This window comes from Mauremys reevesii, linkage group 13, assembly GCF_016161935.1.
Source record: "Mauremys reevesii isolate NIE-2019 linkage group 13, ASM1616193v1, whole genome shotgun sequence".
Classification (NCBI taxonomy): Eukaryota; Metazoa; Chordata; order Testudines; family Geoemydidae; genus Mauremys; species Mauremys reevesii.
Genome location: NC_052635.1, coordinates 2,091,050 through 2,115,047, shown reverse-complemented (window position 1 = coordinate 2,115,047; position 23,998 = coordinate 2,091,050). Strand labels below are relative to the sequence as shown.

At 42.7% G+C, this 23,998-nt stretch overlaps 2 protein-coding genes and 1 pseudogene across 2 annotated transcripts; all 3 read right to left on the bottom strand.

The window, feature by feature from the left end:
* Nucleotides 1-3,749: 3,749 nt before the first annotated feature.
* Nucleotides 3,750-4,716, bottom strand: LOC120380767 (annotated as a pseudogene).
* A 7,784-nt stretch (nt 4,717-12,500) lies between these two features.
* Nucleotides 12,501-13,962, bottom strand: LOC120380766 (olfactory receptor 6M1-like). Its single transcript, XM_039498706.1, has 2 exons — nt 13,905-13,962; nt 12,501-13,496 (listed from the first exon to the last, which is right to left on the bottom strand). The coding sequence occupies exon 2, from the start codon at nt 13,485-13,487 to the stop codon at nt 12,501-12,503; it is 987 nt and encodes a 328-aa protein (XP_039354640.1). The 5' UTR covers nt 13,488-13,496; nt 13,905-13,962.
* A 6,036-nt stretch (nt 13,963-19,998) lies between these two features.
* LOC120380764 (olfactory receptor 6M1-like) lies at nt 19,999-20,961 on the bottom strand. Its single transcript, XM_039498704.1, has one exon. It carries the CDS (start codon nt 20,959-20,961, stop codon nt 19,999-20,001), a length of 963 nt encoding a protein of 320 aa, XP_039354638.1.
* Between the last annotated feature and the right edge of the window lie 3,037 nt (nt 20,962-23,998).

The window sequence follows — 23,998 nt, the reverse complement described above, 5'->3', positions numbered from 1 at the left end:
GTTATTTAGTGCTGGTAATTTCCAGCAGTTAAGGCCTGATCCAAACCCACTGAAATAAATGAAATCCATCCATAACTGGCCTAGTAGGAATTGCATTACATCCTGGGAAGGCGAAGGGAGCAAAGGAAGAGCTGTGACTCAGAACCGTATCTCTGAGCTGAGGCACAACGTCTCCCAGGGTTAGCCCTGGGTTACAGCAGATCCTTTCAGGGTTCTGCCTAAAATAAAAGCCTAACTCATTGTCCTCAGAGGCTCCACCGGAGGGGTGAGCGACTCCCCCACATGAGCAGGTGGATCAGAATCTGGGCCCAAGTGTCTTGCTGCTTTTTATCCCCCTCTGCTTCTGAAGGTGATGAGGGTTTATGCAAAGTCTGTGTGGAGCTTCCTGTTTAAAAAGCCAATGTCTTTTCCCCTCTAGAATAACCACATCGAAACGACAAAGCTGTCACCTCCTTTTCCAGCTCAGACTATCAGTGCTTGGTTTGGTTGCAGAGGATAATAAATATGAGGCATATTTTAATTTATCTTTGCTTGATGGCAGCTTATCCAGGTAATTTGAGAACATGGGGAATTCACAGGATGCTCGGATAATGGGGATAGATCTGCTGTTCCAATATTCATAATATGCCTTCCCTACAGGTGTTCAATCAGAGGTTCAGCTGGTTCAATCTGAGGCAGAAATTAAGAAGCCCGGCGAGGCTGTGAAAATATCCTGTAAAACCTCAGGCTTCACTCTCACCGAGTACTATATGGGTTGGATCAGGCAGACTCCTGGGAAAGGACTGGTTTGGCTTGGAAGAATTGACCCTGAAGATGGTGCCACTATCTATGCTGACTCCGTGAAAAACAGAGTCACCATCTCGACAGATAACTCCATCAGCACCGTGTATCTGCAACTCCGCAGCCTGAGTGTGGAAGACACCGCTGTGTATTACTGCGCTAGAGACACAGTGAGAGACAACTAGTTCTAGCCATGCAAAAACTCTCAGTGTGAGGGCAGCACTAATTCATATACTTCTGATTTATGGAAATCTAGTGGGGTTATGTCTATTCCATCCCCACTAGGGTTCAGTGTAGACTCATCCCATAGACACAGATACATTTTAGTTGAGTTTATATTAATTCAGGGACTTGTCCCATAGTTTGATTGGTTTTTTAATCATGATTAAGAAATTTAGGATTAGAAGCATTGCAAGGGAATACCAACAAGGCAATTATACACGTATTGAATGACTAACAAACAGTAATAAGAACTATGGTTCTGTATTCTATGAATGGCTATTTACGGGGAGAGACAGCTTTGGAGAAAAGAGAAAATGTGAACAATCTCAAGCTATTCCAGGAATTAGAGAAGAGAGGGAGAATTTTGTGTAAAGTCATGTGGGAAGAATTCAGATACAACAGAGAGAAAGAGAGAGTGTGTATGTGGAGATAGATAGATAGAGGGGGTGTCTGGGGATAGATAGATATAGATGGGGTGGATGGAGATAGATAGATAGATAGATAGATAGATATAGATGGGGTGGATGGGGATAGATAGATAGATAGATAGATAGATAGATAGATATAGATGGGGTGGATGGGGATAGATAGATAGATAGATAGATAGATAGATAGATAGATAGATAGATAGATAGATAGATAGATAGATAGGGTGTATGGGGATAGATTCAATTTAAGTAATTTATTAGAAATTGGGTGTCCAAATCCCCTTTAGCAGCTTTGAAAATCTCAGCCTATATGTACATCTCCACTTACGACATCATGCAGCATACAGACACCGAATGCCCAGCTAACCCAGGTTTAGCAGCAGTGTAGATGGTGAGGCCCAGCTTTGGCGGGCAGAGAAGAAGAAAGTTCCCCACATACCTTCACCCCCAGGGCATATATCCTACATCGGCTCTCCACACACCCAGGCAGTGCCTTCCACGTCTACACTGCTATTGGTAGCAGTGTCGTGTCGCACTGCCCTCCCCCTGCCTCCGCCAGAGCCTGTCACTGTGGTGTGGCAAATCTAGACACAGCCTGCCTTTTACTGTGGCAGGTAGCAACACATGCAGTGCCTGTACCCCACATGCCACCCCAAGTGTAGACATCACCTCAGAGTCTGCGACAGCTGGGTGCTAAAACAGCGACCCACTAGGTGCCTGGGTTTAGAGCTGATGATACTCCTTGTTTCGAACCTCAGTGACCGTCCTAGAGGGGTTTTATCATGAAAGTGCAACTTCTACCTCCAGAGGCGTAGCTGGAGTGCTGGGCAGTTACCAGAAGATGCACAATGGGCTTATGAGTCTAGCAAGCTGCAAGCAAACCTAGGACTTGAGTCTACCCCCATCCCCCAATTAAAAACAAATAAGCAAATAAAAATCTTGACTGAGCAATGTAATGGGTCCACCAGGAAGGTTTCAGTAGCTTCCTCACAGAAACACTGGTGATTTCACTGAAAAATACAACCGAGTTACCAACCTAAAGAGCGTTCCAAGGGTGAAATTCCCCTTGATGGACAGGGCCAGCACAAGGTCTACTCTATAGTCTAGAGGTTTTCGCAATCACCTGGAATTTGGGAGCTCCAGCTTCAAGTCTGTGATCTGAATCAGGATCTTCCATATCGCTGGTAAGTACCCTTATCACCCTGCTAATTGCTATTCTGTAAGAACATTACAACATAAGACTGCCCATACTGGGTCTTACCAAAGGTCTTTCTAACCCAGTATGACAGTGGCCAATGCCTGGTGCCCCAGAGGGAATGAACAGAACAGGGAATCATCAAGTGATCCAACATCCTCTGGCAAGGAGTTCCACAGGTTGATTGTGTGTTGTGTGAAGAAATGCTTCCTTTTGTTTGTTTTACACCTGTTGCCTATTAATTTCATTGGGTGACCCCCTAGTTGTTATGTTATGAGAAAGAGTAAATAACACTTCCTTATTTACATTCTCCACACCAGTCATGATTTTATAGACCTGAATCATATCCCACCTTAGTTGTTTCTTTTCCTAGCTGGAAAGTGTGAGCTTGCTTTCAGAAATTCCAGCCTGGATATACATTGAGTCTGTTTGACCGCACTCCTGAAGGTCACGGGCTTGAGTCTCGCTTGATCTCATAGTGAAAGGCCATGTCTGGTTTACCTGTCTGCAGAAGGATACCTGATCCATTCGGTTTGGGCATTCAAAGGCAGGTTGACATGATGCTGGCCCCATCACGCCCCTGTGTACTGTTAGCTATAGAACTGATGTGCCTTATCTGAGTCAGCCCGATGAGCCATTAGCTTGGGAGAACTTCTGGTGTCAGAAACCTTCCCGGAAAAGTTTCATGGGAACAAATGTGTTTTCACAGACTGGTTTGGTTTTGATGAATCGGCATTCCCCAATGGAAACCTGTTCATTGAAGAATCCCCGACCAACTCTGATGTTTATCCCATTCTAGTGGTAACAGGTTTCAGTAAGGCAGTAGCAAAAGCTCAGGATTTTAGCACAGAGGCTTCAACTCCTGCTGATGACTGTGATACACAGGCCCTGTGCTGCCCCTCTGAGCTGTAGGGTTCTTGGTCTCACTTCAATCCTCAGCACTGGCTGCATAGGGGGATGCACTGGTTTGATTAATATTTGCTGGCCCTCTGCTCAGCGAGTGAAACTTATTCTGGTATTTATCATTTGGGTATCTCTTGGTCACCTCATGTAGGCTGGGATTTTCAAAGCAGCCTAAAAGATTTATGCACACTAACCCCTTTGAATTAATGTGCTTAATTCCCTTAGTCTTCTTTGAAAATTCCAGCCCTAGCAACTAGGTTTTTTTCCACCAGAGAAAAGCAGCCAGGCTTCAGGAAACCCACATTTTTGCTCACTGCATTCCAGAAGGCCGCCTTCACCTCCTTCTTTCTTATTGTGTAAATCAAAGGGTTCAGCAAGGGGATCAAGATGGGATTTAGCACTGACACTGCCTTGTTGAGACTGAATGAGGAATGCACACTGGGCAGCAGGTACATAAACAGAACAGCCCCTAGAGTATCGAGACTACAGTCAGATATGAAGCGCAGGTAGAAAATACCTTCTGGTGCCCTGTTGCAGAGGGGATGCGGAGGATGGTGGACATTATACAGCTGTAGGATACCACAGTGAACATCAAGGAACTGAGAATAACTGTGATCACAGCCAGGAATCCCAGCAACTCAATGAGGCAGGTATCAGTGCAGACTATTTTTAAGATTGACCCAATGTCACAGTAGAAATAGTTGATAATGTTGGAGTCGCATAAAGGCAGCTGGAAGACCAGAATAATTTGGAAGAATATAGACATGAAGCCCCCGAACCAAGCCCCTATGGACAGCTGGAGGCAGACCTTGCTGGTCATGACTGTGGCATATAGCAAGCGTTTGCATACGGCCAAATAGTGGTCAAAGGACATAAGGGCAGGATGAAGAATTCCGTGCTGCCCAGGAAGAAATGGAAGAAAGCCTAAACGAGTCAGCAGTACATGCAAATTTTTGTCTCGACTGCTACAAAGGTTTCTAGCACTTTGGGCACCGTGGCGGTGGTGTACCAGATCTCAAGGAATGGGAGGTTGCTCAGGAAAAAGTACATTGCGGTGTGCAGCTTGTGACGGGTCATCATGATGGTCAGCATGTACGTGAGTAAAATGATGAGAAGAACACAATGTGAAAACTGACCAATGGGGAAGCTCCGGAGAATGAACTCGTTCACTGTTGTAGTGTTGCACATCAGGTCTCTGTCTCCTTCCTCCTTCGAGCCACGACTCGCAGGGACAGTAAAAGGTGCAGTCGTTTGGAGGTGGGAGTTCAGTTCAGTGGTGAGTCAGGGGAAGCAAAAATTGGTTTGGACCAAATCTGACCAAATCTGAACCTTTTCGGAATTAGTGGGGAATTAAAAAAGTTGTCAAAAATTTCTGTTTGGGTCAAAGAAAGTATTTGTCATCAGACGCTAGCGATGCGGTGCTCTGCTCTGTACAATGATGATAACAGTCGGCTGCATGCGTGTGTTCCCTCTGTGTGCTGCTCTGGCTCCACAGATCGCTGGCACAGCAAACCCTGAGAGAACCCCCAATGACCACACACTCCAATAAGATACGAAGGCACCGGCCAGGTTTATTGTCAAATGAAGCACAGTAATAGTTCCCTGCAGACTCTACAGGACATACTCCGAATATGAGCCCCGACAATGGACTGGCTCCGTCAGTGGCGGGACTCTCCACTGCCCCCTAGGCCAGACAAAGACACCGCCCCAGGGATGCATTCTTATACACAGGTACAAACAGGTTTTGCATCATTGAATGCACTGAGATACAGCCCCTCTATGCCTTTCTCATGGTGCACAAATAAGTCTATCCATCATACTGTCTATTCATCCTATTGTTCTTTCATATTGTTTATCCATCATATCATCTATCCATCCTATTGTCCTTTTATACTGTCTTTAGACTGGGTCTGCCTGTTCCTTGTTATCTGTGTGGGATGTGTTCGTACCCGGCAGTTCTGGTGCTGTCCTGGCACACGTTCTTTGAGCAGCCTCCCTCTTGCCAACATCTGTGAGCCGGGCCTGCCTCTGGCTCACAGCCTCCTTTGCTTTAGCAAAGCAAAGTCTTGACCATTACTTCAGTTCAGGCCTCAGGCCTCGTACCAGGCCTCTGATACCAACGGTTTATGTCTCAAGACCTCATCTTACTACAGTATTTTGTTAAATGCAAAACATTTCGGGCTAGATTCACAACATCCAAGGAAGATGTTCCTCTGACCAATGTGGTGTCTGGGCTAAATGCAGTCTTGACCCCCATGTTGAACCCTTTGATTTACACAATAAGAAACAAGGAGGTGAAGGCAGCCTTCTGGAATGCGGTGAGCAGAAAAAAAGTGGGGGGTTCTCTGAAGATTGACTGCTTTTCTCTGGTGAAAAATACCTAGTTGCTAGGGCTGAATTTTTCAAAGAACCCTAAGGGAGTAAAACACCTTAATTCAAAGGGGTTAGTGTGCATAAATCTCTTAGGCTGCTTTGGAAACCTTGGCCTAGAGGAGGTGACCAGGAGATACCCAAGTTATAAATACCAGAGTAAGATTCCCTAAATGTCCTTTAGCTCAAGGGAGAAGCACTCACCTGGGATGCAACAGACATATGTTAAAATCTGCTTTGGAAGAGAGATTTGAACTTAAGTCTTCCCCTTCCTGAGTAACCACAGGACAATGGGGCACTGCCTGATGGGGGTAGGGCTGTTCTTAATATTTCCTGTTGATGCTGTTCCAATTTGTATAACAAATTAAACATCCAGTGGTGCAGGGACTTGAACTTAAGTCTACAACAGCCTAAGTACTCACCTAACCACAAAGGTTCAAAGCCAACTTTCAACTGACTCTTCTTGGCCTGCTCATTTTACTGTTATAAGAGGGCCCTCACCATCTCCTCCTCCCCTATTTTGAGTGTGTTGCCTAAATCCCCTTGTGAATCTGGCATGATTTATTAATGTGTTATAATTAGTAATAGTACTACTACTACTACTACAGGGAAACCATTTGGCAAACGCATATCCAGGGGGCAAATTATTTCAAGGTTGATCAAAATTGCATTTTGGGGTGAATAAACTATTTTGTCCCAAATATTTCAAGCAGGTCTCCAGACATTAACTGATGTCTCATAAAAACTGGAATCAGCAAAGGAGATCAGGGCTTCTGCTACAACATTTTCTTATGAATATATATATATGCAATTCCCAATCACCATCTCTCTATCCCTCTGTGTGCATCTCTCTCTCTCTCTCTCTCTCTCTCTCAAAGCTGATGAATTGTTGACCGTATCGCTCTATCTACCATGGCACTAAGGACCAGATTTTGCTATCACTGCAGTCAATGGGGGGATGAGTAACAATTAATGCTTGTGAGGCACTCAGATCGTATGGCACTGGGAGTGATACGAGAATCTAGATTAATAAAATGGGATCTTAGCTCTATAGGGTTAATCAAGTATAGTATCTGGATGTTTACTTCAAAAGAGATTAAATAATACCAATAAATAACTTGGCATTTCTATAACCTTTGAACACTGTATCATTTTATATACCAGTAGCCAAACTTCCACTGACTTAAGCATGAGCTGGAATGCCTCTGACCCTGAGCCTTTCGCTGCACTGGGTACACTCTCACTTCTTTGCACGGTCTCAGAGAGACAAAGCAGCTGCTGTATCCTCAGCTTAACTGCCCTGTTAAATTGTGTTCACTCTTGAGCTATCTGATCAGAGAGGCACAAAGCATCTGGGATGTATCCAGTGACTCTGACCCCGAGTTTAAATTGCAGAGGAAGGGGTGACGAACTTCTTTAGCTAAGACAAGAAGTTAGGAATTGTGTGCTATATTCGCTGGTAACCTCTAGCTACTTCGGGTAAGTCTGCTCTGCAATTGAGGGGTCTGATTGCAACACATGTAGGCATACCTCAACTAGCTTCAATCTTGGCTACCAATAGCAGTGAAACCATGGCAGCATGGACCTCAGCGTGGGCTATACAAGTCCACCCAGGACGCTGAGTAATGACTCACGGGACACTGCTGCTGGTACCTGAGCTAGACCAGGGGGAGGGATAGCTCAGTGGTTTGAGCATTGGCCTGCTAAACCCAGGGTTGTGAGTTCAATCCTTGAGGGGGCCACTTAGGGATCTGGGGCAAAATCAGTACTTGGTCCTGCTAGTGAAGGCAAGGGGCTGGACTTGATGACCTTTCAAGGTCCCTTCCAGTTCTAGGAGATTGGTATATCTCCAATTATTACCTATTACCTAGATAAATCAAAGCTAGCGTGAATATGTCTACTGATGCTGAAATCATAACTCCGATTGCAGTGTAGACAGAGTGGTGCTCCAGTGACATGGGGCAGTTGTGAATGACCAGACTGTACCCTGTGGCTGCTGTGTATCACCAGAATGGCACAAAACAGACAGAGACTATCAATGAGTCTATCCCCACAATCTCCAGGAAGAACACAAAGGAATTACTCACATCAGTGCTAGAACGTTCAACCTCCAGAATGAGCGATCTGTTAGCAGGGGAGACAGCTTTCTCAGGAACGGGGCCATGGCTGTAGAACTTGCCTCTGGAATTGGTTGGGATGCTCAGAGCCTCCCAAAGATACAATCTCCACTTCTTCAGTCTGTCCGGGGCCGGCTCCAGGCACCAGCTTACCAAGCAGGTGGTTGGGGCAGCCAATTCAAAGGGGCAGCATGTCCTGGTGTTCTGCAGAGATTCGGCGGCAGGTCCCTCATTCCCTCTCTTCCTCTTTGAGCCGCTGCCGAATTGCCTCCAAAGAAGCAGCGTGGTTGAGCTGCCGCCGAAGTGCCGCTGCTCGTCTTTTTTTTGTTGTTGTCTGCTTGGGGCGGCAGAAAAGCTGGAGCCGGCCCTGAGTCTGTCAGTAACCTCACTGAAATCAGACATTTAAGAAGCAAAACAAAGAAAATGACAACCTGTCATAAAATAGGGCAAGGGGAAAGAAGGGACTACAGCTCTCTCTCTGTGTTCCGTTTATGAATATCTTTGGCTTTTATATAGCTTCCTAGTGGTTGTGGTGTACCTGCATGTATAGGTGGGTAGATATGTAGCTTGATAGACAAACTGATGGATACGTCAGATAGAAAAAGAAAAATAGACAGATAGGAGGATTAAGAGAAAATTCCTTCAAGGAGAAGAAGGTGAAGAACACTGAAACTGCCCATTTGAAATATTATAGGACACAACTTTTTATTTGCAAAGACGTGTGTTTTGCTTGATATAAAGAAAGCCTATTCTAGATCTAATGGTCCTAAACTACTTTCTGCAAATTTTAATCTCTGCAAAACATCCCTCTGAACTCAACAATGTTAGCACCCTTTCTCTGCTCACAGTAATCAGTTCAGGATGTTGCCAACACCAAGTAAAATATACAATGACATGGCGGTAATGTGCAATGTGGATTTGAATCCAACTAGTTCCAGCTAATTATTATATCTCCACAGAATGTTCTATTTTAAGCCTAATTTCTTTGCTGGCAGTATTTATTGTTGAGGAAGAAAAGTTATTTTGCATTTGCTCAACATCTTGTCTATACGGATTCCTCTGTTAATTCTCAGAGGACAAATGATATTTTAGATGCTGTCGGATATTCCCAGCATGTGTCATTACGTGTTAAGCATTGCATGTCACTGAACTTGATTTTCCAACAAGTTTTTATAATAATATCCTTGCCGAGAAGGTATAGCTCACACTCATTCTAATGACTACGTCAAATCCTCAGACTTTACTATTAAAAAATCTTTTTTCTTTCTCTTTCTTTCTTTCTGAACAGAAAACTGAGTTGTTTAAAAAAAACAACAGCAATCATACAAAAAAACCCACCTTTCCAAATATTTAAGTACAAATTCTATTCCTTGAAGCTCTCATGTAAAAATAAAAATTAAGATAATTTTTGTTTTTATATATTTATTTCTTTGGATTTATAACTTTTTAAAACTCACCTGTGTTCTAAGCACCTGTTTACATACATTAATCATACTACTCTTAAAAGGATATCCATAGCTTGGCAGTTGTAGGTCAGACAAAGGTATCATACACAAACAAAAACACTTTATTATCCCTCAAATGCCCAAACCTCACCATCTTCTGCACTTCTCTAAAGCTCAGGTAAGCAACATCTTTGCATCATGTTCTTAAGATCAATAGACACGTCCTAGATTGAACCAAAGGCAATTTCAGTCACACAGATCCCGACTATCGTTTCATAAACAAATGAAAGGATCCAGTGACCTTTGGAGTTTGATTTGGGGTTAGATTTTGAAGGTATTTAGCTGCCTAAATTTGTAGATAGGTGCCTATAGGGATTTTCAGACGTACCTAGGCACCTAAGTCCCATTGGGAATTAGGCACTTTTGAAAATCCAAATAAGGACCGATGTGGATCTTTAGATGCTTAAGTATCTTTAAAACCCTGGCCCTTTGTTCTTACTCAACGCTGTGAAGGAATCTGACCCTTCATCCCTAGAGTCACTGGATCATATCTCCAGCCAGTGTCAATTGGAGTTGATCCAAGTCAGTGGGCCTGATTCCAGACAGTGTAAATTGCCCACAGCTCCACATAAGTCAATGGAGCTGAACTGGGTCACACCAGATGATGCTCTGATCCAATGAGATGTAGAATCATATCTTACCTGCTCTTTATCTTGACCTAGGAATGGGCAAGATTCTCAACCTGTGTAAATTGGCACCGCTTCATTTGCTTCACAGGAGCTGCACCAGTTTACACCAGAGAACGTTAGTGGAGAAGTGTCTCTCTAATATAGGCACACTCTGAGCATTCAGTATAGTGACATCTTAAGGGTGCTGGTAGTTCTAAAGCATCTAAGGGATTTAAGAGCAAAAATCTCCCATTGATCTTCAATGGGACTTGTCCTTCTAAATCCCCTAGGTGTTGTTTTAAATCTCCCCTAAATGAATAGCATAGCTTGATATACAAATACGAAAAGTTGGTAGCAGTTTTCACATTCATTGCTCAATTTAAACACAACTCATGATTAAGCCTATTTGTATTTTTCCAAAATAATATGGGGAAGAACTTCAGTGTCATGAAGAATATTCAACCTTTCAGTAAAACAGGCTTCAATTCTCTAAGGTGATTTGTGTGAGAGCAATTCAGACTTCTTAACAACAGAGCAAGACTGGCTCTAAACTATGGACTAAGAGACAGGAATTTAGAAAAGCCTGAAATCTACTTACCCTACCAGACTGACAGAATGTTACAGAGATAGACAGATTCTGGTTCATTTCCTGGGTATGTTTTACAGAACAGGCATTAGAAAGAATATGAGTGGAGAAAAGATTGTAATGTCAAAGAATTTGGGCTTGGCTACACTTGAGAGTTGCAGCGCTGGTCATCCAGCTGTGTAGGAGCAGCGCTGGTGTGTGGCCACACTCACAGCTACCAGTGCTGGTGTGTGGCCACATTTGCAGCATTTGCAGCACTGTTGGGAGTGATGCATTATGGGCAGATATCCCAGCGTTCAAGTGGCAGCAAGGTGCTTTTGAAAAGAGGGGGGTGGGGTGGGGTTTAATGTGACAGGGGGCGGGGGAGAGAGAGAGAGTGGATTTTTGGAGCCAACACTGCGTGTTAGCTTCCTGCCTTGCAAAATCAGAAAATGTTCCCGACCCCTTACTCTTAATTCTTAACTGCAAACAGCCTGCATCCAACGGACTCCCTTTCTTCCCTCTGCCCCTGCTGTCTGTCAAGCAAACATTCACTCCCTGTCTGCCTCATTCACAGGGGTTATCTCATTTGATTGTTCACAGTCAGGTACAGATTGATCACAGCAAACAGGAGCTGTGTTTGTTTTTTAGATAAGCAGCTCCCGGAGCACCGGAGCTCCGAGCTCTGGAGCTCCGAGTTCACAACAAAACAAAGAGAGGCTGCATAACAAAACAAAGAGTAATTTAGTTAAAAGCATTCTGGGATATCTGCTAATACCCTGGAGGCCAATAACAGCGCTGGTGTGTGTCCACACTTGATGAGCAGCGCGGGATCACCAGCGCTGCACTCACTACACCCCAAGCAGACCAGGTGTTCAGCCAGCGCTGCAGCCAGGGAGTTGCAGCGCTGGATGTGCCTTGCAGGTGTGGACAGTTACTAAGTTGCAGCGCTGGAAAGCCTCCACCAGCGCTGCAACTCTCAAGTGTAGCCAAGCCCTTTAACTTAACATTGGGAGACTGATTCATGCTTTTTCACCAATTGTTGGATGCTGCTCTTATGTTCCTAGAAAAGAGAAAGAGAACTGAACCTACCATAACAAGGAGAAGTTAGATCAGATACCACAGGGCTCTTTAAGCTAGCATAAAAATGTAAAAAATTCTCCAATTCTTGGAGGGTATAAAAAAGACTAGATGACTTTCAAAAGGACATATTTTGTAACTCAAACACAAGTATTGTGCCCAGCACAGAATTACTGGGTGAAATTCTATTTTCCATCCCATAGAGATGTTCAGTGGGAAAATAATTGATTAGTAGATAGATGCCTACTGGGAATCAATGGTAGTTCAGTGCCCAGGCACTTCTGAAAATCCCACTAGATATACACTTGTTTTTTTGGTGCCTAAATTCTTTTGAAAATTTGGTCTTAAGTTACACAACTACATTAAGATTCATTGGAATTTGGGCACCTAAACCCCTTAGCTCATATGAAAAGCTCAGCTTTTGTTCTTACTATCCTGAATCTTGTTAGGAAGGAAAATTGGTTTTAGAGGATTGGTGTGCTAGTCTTGGACTTTGCTCTGCTACTGTCAATGCTGCATTTGTTCTGTGGATAATTGTACTATGATCTCAAATGTCTGACAGTTCTGCACTTTCAAGAAATGCAAAATTATTTTAATTGTTTCCATGAACATTAGAATTGACTAAATGTTTATTTATGAAAAATACAAGTGGAGAAAGGTCTATTACACAGAACTGCACTAGACATTAACAGATTGACTCATGCCTTCTCATTATCATTTTGTTGCTTTACTTGTAGCTATCCAGAAGCATTTCACAGATTGGGGAACAACTTTTTGTTCCCCGACTAAAGGTTTCTCTCAGAGCGAGCTTCACAGTCTTGTTTCTGAGGTTGTAGATAAAGGGGTTGAGGAAAGGGTACAGTACGGTGTTCAGCAGAGCCACCCCTTTGTTGACATCCAAGGAGAAACTTCCTGAAGGCCTGGCATACAAAACAATGCAGCTTCCATAGACAACAGCCAAAGCTGTGAGGTGCGACCCACAGGTAGCAAAAGCTTTCTGTTTGCCTGTGGCTGTTGGGATTCGCAGAATAGAGAAGAAGATGCTCACATACGACAACATTATCAAGCATAATGAACTCAGCACTATAATTGTGCTCAAAATGGAGTCTGCCCTCCTAACCCCACTGGTGTCTGTGCAGGAGAGTTGGAAGAGGGGAAAATTGTCACAGAAGAAATGGTTGATCACATTTGGCCCACAGAATCTCAGCTTTGAAATCAGGAGCATCCGTACACTTATAACTGTGAAACTTCCCAGCCATGAAACAAGGACTAGCTGGATGCAGAGTCTCGAATGCATGATGGTGGTGTATTGCAAAGGGCGGCAGATGGCAACATAGCGATCAAAGGACATGACCACTAGGAGGCAGAACTCTGTACCACCCAAGGCGAAATAGAAATATGACTGGGCCATGCAGCCATTGAATGAAATGGTTTGGTTAATTGACATGAAGTTCAGCATCATCTTAGGGCTTGTGACCGAGGTGAACCAGATTTCCAAGAAAGACAAATTGGCGATGAAAAAGTACATGGGAGAGTGGAGTCGGCGATCCAGCCACACTATGAAAATGATGATCACGTTCCCTGTTACTGTGAACAGGTAGGTGAGGAGAAGAACCAGGAAGAGGAAAATTTTCAGTTTCTCACCAAGGCTGGAAAATCCCAGTAGGATGAACTCAGACACACCTGTTCCATTTCTATCCTCCATGTCCAACATCAGCCTGGGCTGTAGAAAGAGTAAAAGTGAAAATAAAAGGCATTTTCACAGATACAGTGATATTAATGCCAGATGGAACCTTGTTAGTTTCTAATCTATGTTCATATTCATATGACATAGGATTTTACCTAGTAACTCCGCCGTTAAACCCTAACTTGTTGCCATGACCTGCTCCTCCCTGGGAACACCCTTATTCAACACCAAGTTTGGTACTGCAGCCTTTTGACTCCTCTAAACTTCCTCTACTCATGCTTGCAGCTAAATAAAAGGTGCCGTTTTTTTCATAATTCTATTTCAAGGGCCCTGCAGGTCATTTTAAAAAACACTGACAGACTGTGCCCCTGAGTTCTGTTTGAAAAACCAGTAATCTTGTATTTACCCTGACCAAACTTAAATATAGACAAAGAATTTGGTCACCTTCTAGTTTCACGCTGCTAGTGAAGTCAGATTTTATCAGAGTCTGGCAGCAATTCCCTTCCTGATCAGAGTCCAAGCCCCTGAATGACCTCTTTGATCCAGCTCCCCCGTCCTCTAGAGACAACTGGTGACCCTTTAAATAAATGAATGAAAACAAATAAGCCATCCAGGATTCCAAGCCTCTGTGAGTCTGAGCATTCAGCAGCATAGATTCTTTTTGGACTTTTTTTTTTTTTTTACAACGTACTCCATCTTAGATTCCAGGGCCTGAGGGAAACTCTCTGATCACTCTGATCATCTAGTCTGATAACATATATAACTCCAGCTGTTGAATGTCCCAAAATAATACATTTTGAATTAGAGCCTATCTGTTAGAAAAACACCTAATCTTCATTTAAAAACTACTAGTGTTTGGAGAATTGTAAATTGTTCAGATGGTTAATTCCCCCTCTCTATTCAAAACTGTGCATCTTTTTTGTGGGCTGAATTTGTCTAGGTTTGACGTCCAGTCATTTGACCTTGTTATACCTTTTTCTGCTACGCTGAAATATTTGTTCTTCATGTACGGACCTACAGACTGGGATCAAGTTACTTCTTTGTTAAGCGAGTATATCGTACTCCTTGAATATAACACTCTCGGGAATGTTTTCCAAATCTTTAATCATTCTTGGGACTCATCTCTGAACCTCCCCAATTCATTAACATCCTTCTTCAACTGTGCACTCCAGAACTAGCCAAAAGTATTCCAGCAGCAGCTGCGCCAGAGCCAAATACAAAGGAAAAACAACCTCTCTTCTCCTTCTCAGGCCTTCCTGTGTTTCTACCCAAAGACGGCATTCACCTGTCTGGCCTCAGGACCGAGCTAGGTGCTCATGTTCAACTGATTATTCACCATGACCTCTCAGTCTTCTCAGTCCATTTCCCTTAAGATTTAGTCTATAATACATCTCACACAATGCAATTTCAAGTTAACATAGTCCAATCTTCACATTTATGCTTGACCTGAAGCAATATTTTTCAGCCTTTCAAAGTGGGCGAACCCTTAATCAAAGTAAAAAATATTCACAACCCCATTATATTTCCTAGAAAGAATAAAATATTAATCAATGATAACAATAAGCCTATTTAACACAACTACTACATTTGAGCACAGAAACTGAATCTTTTGATGACCCCAAATAAAGTCTGTAAATTTCATTTTCTTTGCATCAGAATTATAATAAAAAGGTCAATCCTGCACAAATCCCCCAATTGCTTTTCATGTCACCACCCTTCAGAGCAAACAACCAATTAGTTGTCAAAAAAACATCTAATTTGCTTTCAGCATCACAAACCATAAAATTGTAACTAGTAATTTCTCAATTAAGTCCACAACTTGTGGCTGAAGTAGAGAATATCTTTTTAAAAGATATTCAAACTCCATTTAACGTCTTTATGTGATGGAATATCCACCACATCTCTAGGTAAATTCTCCCAATAGTTAATAATTCTCACCCTTAAAAATGTGCACCATTCTTCTTGTTTGAATTTCTCTATCCTCAACTTCAAATCACTGGATACCTTTTTCTGATAGTTTAAAGAGTCTTCTACTATCAGAACTGTTTTCCCTAAGTAGGCACTTGTATGCTATGAAAAAGTCATGTATGTAGTTTTTCTTAAATAATCTAACTAGATTGAGCTTCACTACTCTATTCTATTGCTCCAGCACTACATCTACCTTCCTGAATTTTACCTTTGTACACCTTTTCTACAGCAGTGACATAACTAATGTGGTAGCTAAAGACCCACTTGAAGAAGCCGTATGGACTAAAGAAGCTCAATCTTTTTAGCTTAACCAAGAGGAGTGTAAGGGGTGACTTGGTTAGAGTCTAGCATATTAATTTGGGATGCAGGTGGGCTCTTCCACGTAGCAGAGCAATGCATAACGTGATCCATTGGATGGAAGTTGGAACAAGACAAATTCACTCTGGAAATAAGATGTGCATGTTAAGAGGGCAAATAATTAACAACTGGAACAACTTACCAAGAATTATGGTGGAGTCTCCATCAGTGACCATTTTTTCCTCTGGGAATTTTTAATGGGAATTTCTATGGTCTGGGTTATAAAGGAGACCGGCCTGGATGTTGACAAAGCTCCCTTCTAGCCTTCTAATCTATGAATTTATGAACCACAGAACAGCATAGGAATAGCCATACCATAGTTTCACATCTTTACCTTTCCAGACTGACCAAGCAATTGATGCTGTCGTTTAGAAAAGAAACAGAAAACCTTTCTCTTTCTCTGAAAATCTCTCTCTCTCTCTCTGTCTCTGTTGCTCTCTCAGCATCTCTCCTTCTCTGTGCATCTGGAGAAAATCTTTGCCTTCACCCACTCTATAAATAAGTTTTGAAAGTGTGATGATTTCATCTGAGGACTGGCAACACCAATAGAAAATTACCAGAGGCAAGAAATCTCCTAGGACAACCTGAAATGCATGATCAAATTGAACACAAAAACGGTCATCTTTATGGCTAAGATTTTTAAGATGAGTAAGGCAGTTAGGTGCAGAGCTCCCATAATCTTTCCATGGGATTTAGGTGCTCAAATCCCTTATGAACCATTGATAATCCCACCATAAACTGTTAAGGGAGAACTGGGTGATTAATTCAACTTTTTTGAATTTTGCAACTTTTCATCTTTTTCATGATTATTTCCATCAGAGATTGGAATCATGCTGTCAAAGGAAACTGAAATATATTATTCTTAAACATGCATGAAGTTCTTTACCCATTTGCAAACCTTTCTGTTGATCATGTTCTAAAATAAACAGATTGTAGGTGGAATGACAGAGTAATGTTTATTTGAGAGTATAAGTGTGTGAATAATGGTTTTTGCAGATAGCTGGTAACTGAAAAAAAAAATAATTTTTGGTGCAACTTGAAACTAATGGGAAAAAAAGTTTGGTGTATGCAAATGATAAAAAAAAACCCTGCACATTTCTTTTGAGGCAAATAAAAAAATTTAAGTGTATAGCTTTGAATTTTGACTCCATAAAATGTTTTCTATTTTTTTAAATCAAAGCAATGGAATTTTGCACTGAAGAACAGAAATTTCATGTGGAAAATGCTTCAATGAGACATTTTGATTTTTTTTTAAACAAATGGCTAATACACTTCAGTGAAACCAACATGAATTTTCAAAACCTGTGTGTGTTGCTAAATGTGCATTTGAGACCAAAAATAGTTTCAGCCACCAAAGGTCACCCACTTCTATTTCTGAGCTTCTGGATGTGTGTTGTGCCATTTTTCAATGTGAATCACTTGATATTGAGATGGGACAGAATGACATTCCCTTTAGCAAATGAAATGGGAATATTGTTCTAATAGCAGACTGCTAACAGTATATTTTAGAGGCCAAGAACAGAGAACAGGTTATTATTCAAAGATACACAGAAAGACTGAGGAAGTTCGGTGCAGTCTCCCAGAGAATGGGTGAAGGGCGACTGTCTATAATAAGTTACTTTTTTTAAAAAGGAATGTAGCAAACCCAGAGTATTGTACACCAGTCAGCCTCACTTCGACACCTGGAAGGATATTGGAATAACTTGTTAAACAATCCAAGTGCCAGCACTGATATGACACTAGTGAAATAAGGAATGGCTGGCGTGGATTTATCAAGAACAAATATTGTCAAACAACCTTAATTTCCTTCTCTGAGAAGTTTAGTGTCCCTGTAGACAAGCGTTTTTCAAAGAGGGGCAGGGACGGCTCTAGACATTTCGCCGCCCCCAAGCAGGGCGGCATGCCGCAGGGGGCGCTCTGCCAGTCGCCGGTCCCTGAAGAGGGGTCGCCGCTTGTGTAGGGAAAGCCCCTGGCGGGCCGGGCTGGTGTGTTTACCTGCCCCGTTCACAGGTCCGGCCGATCGTGGCTCCCACTGGCCACGGATCGCTGCTACAGGCCAATGGGAACTGCTGGAAGCGGCGGCCGGTAAGTCCCTCGGCCCGCGCCGCTTCCCGCAGCTCCCATTCGCCAGAGCAGCGATCCGCGGCCAGTGGCAGCCATGATCGCCCGGACCTGCGGGCGGGGCAGGTAAACAAACCAGCCCAGCCCGCCAGGGGCTTTCCCTACACAAGCGGAGACCCCTCTTTGAGAAACCCTGCTGTAGCTAGAGGAGAAGCAGTAGACAAGATCTGTCTAGATAGTAGTAAGGTTTTTGACACAGCCCCACATGACATTCTCATAAGCAAACTAGGGAAACGGGGTCTAGGTGAACTTACCCTAAGGTGGGAGCACAACTGGTTGAATGACCATATCCAAAGAGTAGTGATCAGTGGTTCGCTGACAAACTCGGAGGGAGTATCTAGTGGGGTCTCCAGGGGGTCATCCCTGGTTTGGTACAGTTCATTATTTTTGCTGATGACTTGCATAATGGAGTAGAAAGTATGTCTATAACATTTGCAGATGACACCAAGCCATGATGTGTTGCAAGTACTTTGGAGGTCAGGGTTAGATTCAGAACAACCTTGACAAATTAGAAAATTGGACTGAATTCAACAAGATGAAATTCAATAAAGAGAAATGCAAAATACTTCATTTAGGAAGGAAAAATCAAATGCAGACCTCCAAAATGGGGAGTGACTGGCTAGGGGGTAGAAGTGCTGAAAAGTATCTGGGGCTAATACTGAATCACAAACTGGATATGAGTCAATAATGTGATGCAGTTGTTAGAAAGGATAATATTCTGGGGCCTAGTAACAGGAGAGCTGTACATAGGAAATTGGGGGCAATTGTCCCACTCTACTTGCACTGGTGAGGCCTCAGCTGGAGTACTGTGTCCGGTTTTGACACATCACATGGTAGCAAAGGATGGATATAATGCAGTAGAAAGTGCGTCTATATAATTTGTAGATGGCATCAAGTTAGAAGGTGTTGCAAGTACTTTGGAGGACAGGATTAGAATTCAACTTGACCTTGATACATGAGAGAATTGGTGCTTTCAGCACCTCCTTCTTTTGAGGATTAATTATTTGTGTTCCAGATTTCAAGTGTAAGTGTGGAAATATTTTTTTTCCTCACAGTACTTATTACTATGGGTGAAACAGAAAAGCAATGTGAAATTTAGAGCTTCTGAAATTCTTAGTCAATCTGGTACAATGAGAATGGAAGACGGGGGGGCTGATGGGAAATCTAGAACTACATTTCATGGATCCAAAATGTGTTCTCCTTCTGCATCAGAATGAAACCAAGACCTTTTGTCATTTATTAGGAAACAGTTTTGCTGTTCAGGATAGTGTTGTTGGTCAATTCTAGAAAGAAAAACAGCATTGATCCTAGAGGCCAATGTCTTGGATTATGGCTTGGAACTGGAGAGGCTCAGGTTCCAGTCACTATTTGGCCTGATTTGAAGCTGGGACTTGTACAGGTGTCTTTCACAGGATCTACAGTTGAAGAATCTCTTCTCTAACAATTCGTTCTGTATCTGAGAAACCTCCGTACCGTGACTAACATTCTACTGCTATTGATAGACAGGATGGAAATCTGAACTCTCACCTCAGAGATAGTAGGCTATTGCATGTTTCTCTCTACAGACTAGGATATTGATCCATTGGATTGGTTAGCAAGACTTGGACTCAAAAATCCTGACTTCAGAGCCTACATCAGCCACAGATTTTTTCTCAGACCTTAGGCAACTCAGTTCTTATTCCCTTTCCTTAGTTATTTAGATATAAAAAATTCAGACAGTGTTGTCCTACCCCACAAGAGTGTTGTGAAATTTGCAGAAGCTGCAGTGATAACTAAAGAAGGGGTGTACAGACACCTAGTGCCAAGTGCTACTGAAAGTTGTGTAATTAAAGGAAGTTTACTCTGCTACTCTCAATGAAGTTTGAGTTCTGTGGATGATTGCACATTGATTTCCAGGGTCTGACAATTCAGCACTTTCAAGAACAGCTTAATAATTCTTACCATGTCCTTGAACACTAGCATTCAATGAACCTTTATTTATTAAAAAAACACCATGTGAATCATTACACATAACTTGGCCACACATTAGCAGATAGATTCATGCCTTTCTATTATCCCTCCATTGCTTTGCTTGTATCTGTTTGGAAGCATGTCACGGATTGGGGAACAACTTTACAGTGCTCAACCTAAATGTTTCTCTCAGAGCGAGTTTTACAGTCTTGTTTCTGAGGCTGTAGATAAAGGGGTTGAGGAAAGGATAGAGTACAGTGTTCAGCAGAGCCACCCCTTTGTTGACATCCAAGGAGGCACTTCCTGAAGGCCTGACATACAAAACAATGCAGCTTGCATACCCAATTGCCAAAGATGTGAGGTGGGATCCACAGGTAGCAAAAGCTTTCTGTCTACCTGTGGCCGTTGGGATTCGGAGAATAGAGAATAAGATGCTCACATATGACAACATTGTCAGGCATATTGAGCTCAGGACTAGAGTTGAGATCAAAATGGAATCCACCCTTCTAACCTCACTGGTGTCAGTGCAGGAGAGTTGAAAAATGGGTTCGTTGTCACAGAAGAAATGGTTGATCACATTTGGCCCACAGAATCTCAGCTTTGAAATCAGGAGCATCCGGAAACTTATGACCATAAAACTTCCCACCCATGAGCCAAGCACTAGTTGGATGCAGAGTCTCTGTGTCATGATGGTGGCGTATTGCAAAGGGCGGCAGATGGCAGCATAGCGATCAAAGGACATGACCACAAGGAGACAGAACTCTGTAATCCCTAAAGCAAAATAGAAGAAGGTCTGGGCCATGCAGCCGTGGAATGAAATGGTTCTGCTAACTGAGAGAAAGTTCAGCATCAGCTTAGGGCTTGTGACCGAGGTGAACCAGATTTCCAAGAAAGACAAATTGGCGATGAAAAAGTACATGGGAGAGTGGAGTCGGCGATCCAGCCACACTATGAAAATGATGACCACGTTCCCTGTTACTGTGAACAGGTAGGTGAGGAGAAGAACCAGGAAGAGGAAAATTTGCAGTTTCTCACCAAGGCTGGAAAATCCCAGTAGGATGAACTCAGACACAGCCGTTTCATTTCTTTCCTTCATGTCCGACATCAGCCTTGTCTGTAGAAAAAGTAACAGTGAAAATACTATCATGCTTTTTTCACAGATTCTTGGATATTAAAATGAGATGGAAGCTTGGAAGCTTCTGACTCTGTCCATAGCATATGACATAGGATTTTACCTAATAATTCTTCCGTTAATCTCCCAACGTGTTGCCACAAGCTGCTCCTCCCGGGGAACACCCTGGTTTTCAACACCAGCATCCCAAATTTGGTACTACAGCCGCTTTACACCTCTACTGTTCCTCTCCTGCTGCTTTCAGGGAAATAAAGGATGTGGGTTTTTTTCATAATTCTATTTCAAGTGCCCTGCAGGTCATTTTAAATCCCACTGACAAACTGTGACTCTGAGTTCTGTGTTTGAAAAAACGGTAATCTTGTCTTTAGCCCGACCAACCATAAATATAGACATAGAATTCGGTCACCTTCTATTTTCACACCACTAGTAAAGCCAGATTTTATCAGAGTCTGGTAGCAATTCCCCTCCTGATCAGGGTCCAGCTCCCTGAATAATCTCTTTGATCCAGTTCCCTCTGTCCTCTGGAGGCAACCGATGACCCTTTAAATAAATTTAAAAAAAAATCCAAATCAGCCCTCCAGGAGCCCAAGCCTCTGAGTCTAAGCATGCAGCGGTATAGATTCTTTTGGAGATTTTTTTTTGTACAACATACTCATCATAGTGGTATCATCTGGCCCTGGAATCTATGGTCACCTAGTCTGACCTCCTATATAACTTCAGCCATTTACCTTCCCCAAAATAATGCCTTTTGGATTAGAGCCCATCTATTACAAAAACACCTAATATTGATTTAAAAATTAACAGCTCTGGAATATCCACCAACACACTTCTTCAGATGGTTAATTCCCCTTACCAGTCAAAAATGTGCACCTCAATTCCATGCTGAATTTCTCTAGCTTTGACTTCCAGTCATCTATCCTTGTTAAACCTTTCTCTGCTACACTGAAATATTGGTTCTCCAGGTAGATACTTACACACTAGGATCAAGTTACCCTTTACGTTTCTCCCTGTTCAGCTGAGAATTTTGTGCTCCTTAAGTGTAACACTCTAAGGAATGCTTTCCTAATCTTTACTCATTCTTGTGGCTCATCTCTGAATCTTTTCTACAATAATCTAAATAGACTGAACTTCACTGCTATCTTCTATTGCTCCACCATTCCAGCTACCTTTCAAAAACGTTCCTTGTACCCCTTTTTTTCTACAGCAGTGACATAACTAATGCAGGAGCTAAAAACCCATTTGAATAAGCCCTGTAGACTCAAAGAGTTGAATCTATTTAGCTTAAGAAAGAGAAGTGTAAGGGGTGACTTGGTTAGAGTCTGAAGTCTAGAGTCTAAAGTCTAAAGTACGAAGTTGGGAAGCAAGTGGGCTCTTCCCTCTGGCAGAGAAAGGCATAACATGATCCACTAGATGGAAGTTGAAACAAGACACATTCACTCTGGAAATAAGGTGGACATTTTTAAGAGGGAAGATAATTAACAATTGGAACAACTTGCCCAGGGTTATGGTGGAGTCTCCATCGTTGACCATTTTTAAATCAAGATTGAATGTTTTTATATAAAAGATCTGCTCTAAGGAATTTTACCAGGAATTTCTATGGCCTGTGTTATAAAGGAGACCAGCCTAGATGATCACAATGTTCTAGCCTTTTAATCTATGAATTACGACCCATGGGACAAGCAAAGGAATAGCCATACCATAGTTTCATATCTTTACCTTTCCAGACTGGCTGAGCAATGGATGCTGTCATTTAGGAAATCAAAAGAAAACACCTCTCTCTTTCTCTGAAAATCTCTCTCTGTCTCTGTTGCTCTCTCAGAATTTCTCCTCTGTGCATCTGGAGGAAGTCTTTGCCTTCATTCACTGTATAAATAACAGTTTGAAAGTGTGATGTTTTCATCTGAGGTCTTGCAACACCAGTGGGAAATTACCAGAGACAAGAAATCTCCTAGGACAACTTGAGATGCATGATCAAATTGAACACAAAAATGATCAATTTTAACTCTAAGATTTTTAAGAAGGCTAAGTCAGTTAGATGCAGAGTTCCCATGATCTTTCGATGGGATTTAGGTGCTCACATCCCATAGGGATCTTTGTAAATCCTACCATAAACTGTTAAGGCATAATTGGGTGATTAATTCAACTTTTTTTAATTTCCCAACTTTTCATTTTTTTCATGATTATTTCCATCATAGTCTGGAATCATGCTGTGAAAGGAAACTGAAAAATATTACTCTTAAACATGCATGAAGTTCTTTGCCCTTTTTGAAAACCTTTCTATTGCTCATATTCTAAACAGGGATTGGCAACCTTTGGCACATGGCCACTTTGTTTACCTGCCACATCCACAGGTTCGGCCGATTGTGGCTCCCACTGGCTGCGGTTTGCTGCTCCAGGCCAATGCGGGTTGCAGGAAGCGACGCGGGACGAGGGATGTGCTGGGATTATTTTCACTGACTTGTATAATGGAGTAGAAAGTGTGTCTATAAAATTTGCGGATGACACCTGTCACGGGTTAGATCACAGAACCCCCCTTGGGAGCTGCCACCCGATGTGCCAAGACTACCTCTACCCAGGGCCGGCTCCAGGCACCAGCTTATCCAGCAGGTGCTGGGGCGGCAACTCCAGAGCGGAGCGGGCGGGGATTCGATCGCATGCGCGCGCGGAGGGTCTCTCTCTCGCGCCGGCGCCGGAGACCTCACCACTGAATTACCGCAGATCGTGATTTTTTATTTTTTTTTTTTTTTTTTTTTTTTGGGGGGGGGGCTGGCCTCTACCCCTGCTTTCCCTGCCAGCTCAGGGCTCCAGCTCCCTGTCTTGCTGAGCCAGACACACCCGTCTGCTCCAACAAAGACCCAGGGTCTGAATTACTTGCCCCAAAGCTTCAGGTTTACCTGAAAGCAGCTAACAGAAGTGTTCCTGTCTTTAACACCCAGATGTCGAACTCCCAATGGGGTCTGATTCCAAATAAATCCATTTTACCCTGTATAAAGCTTCTACAGGGTAAACT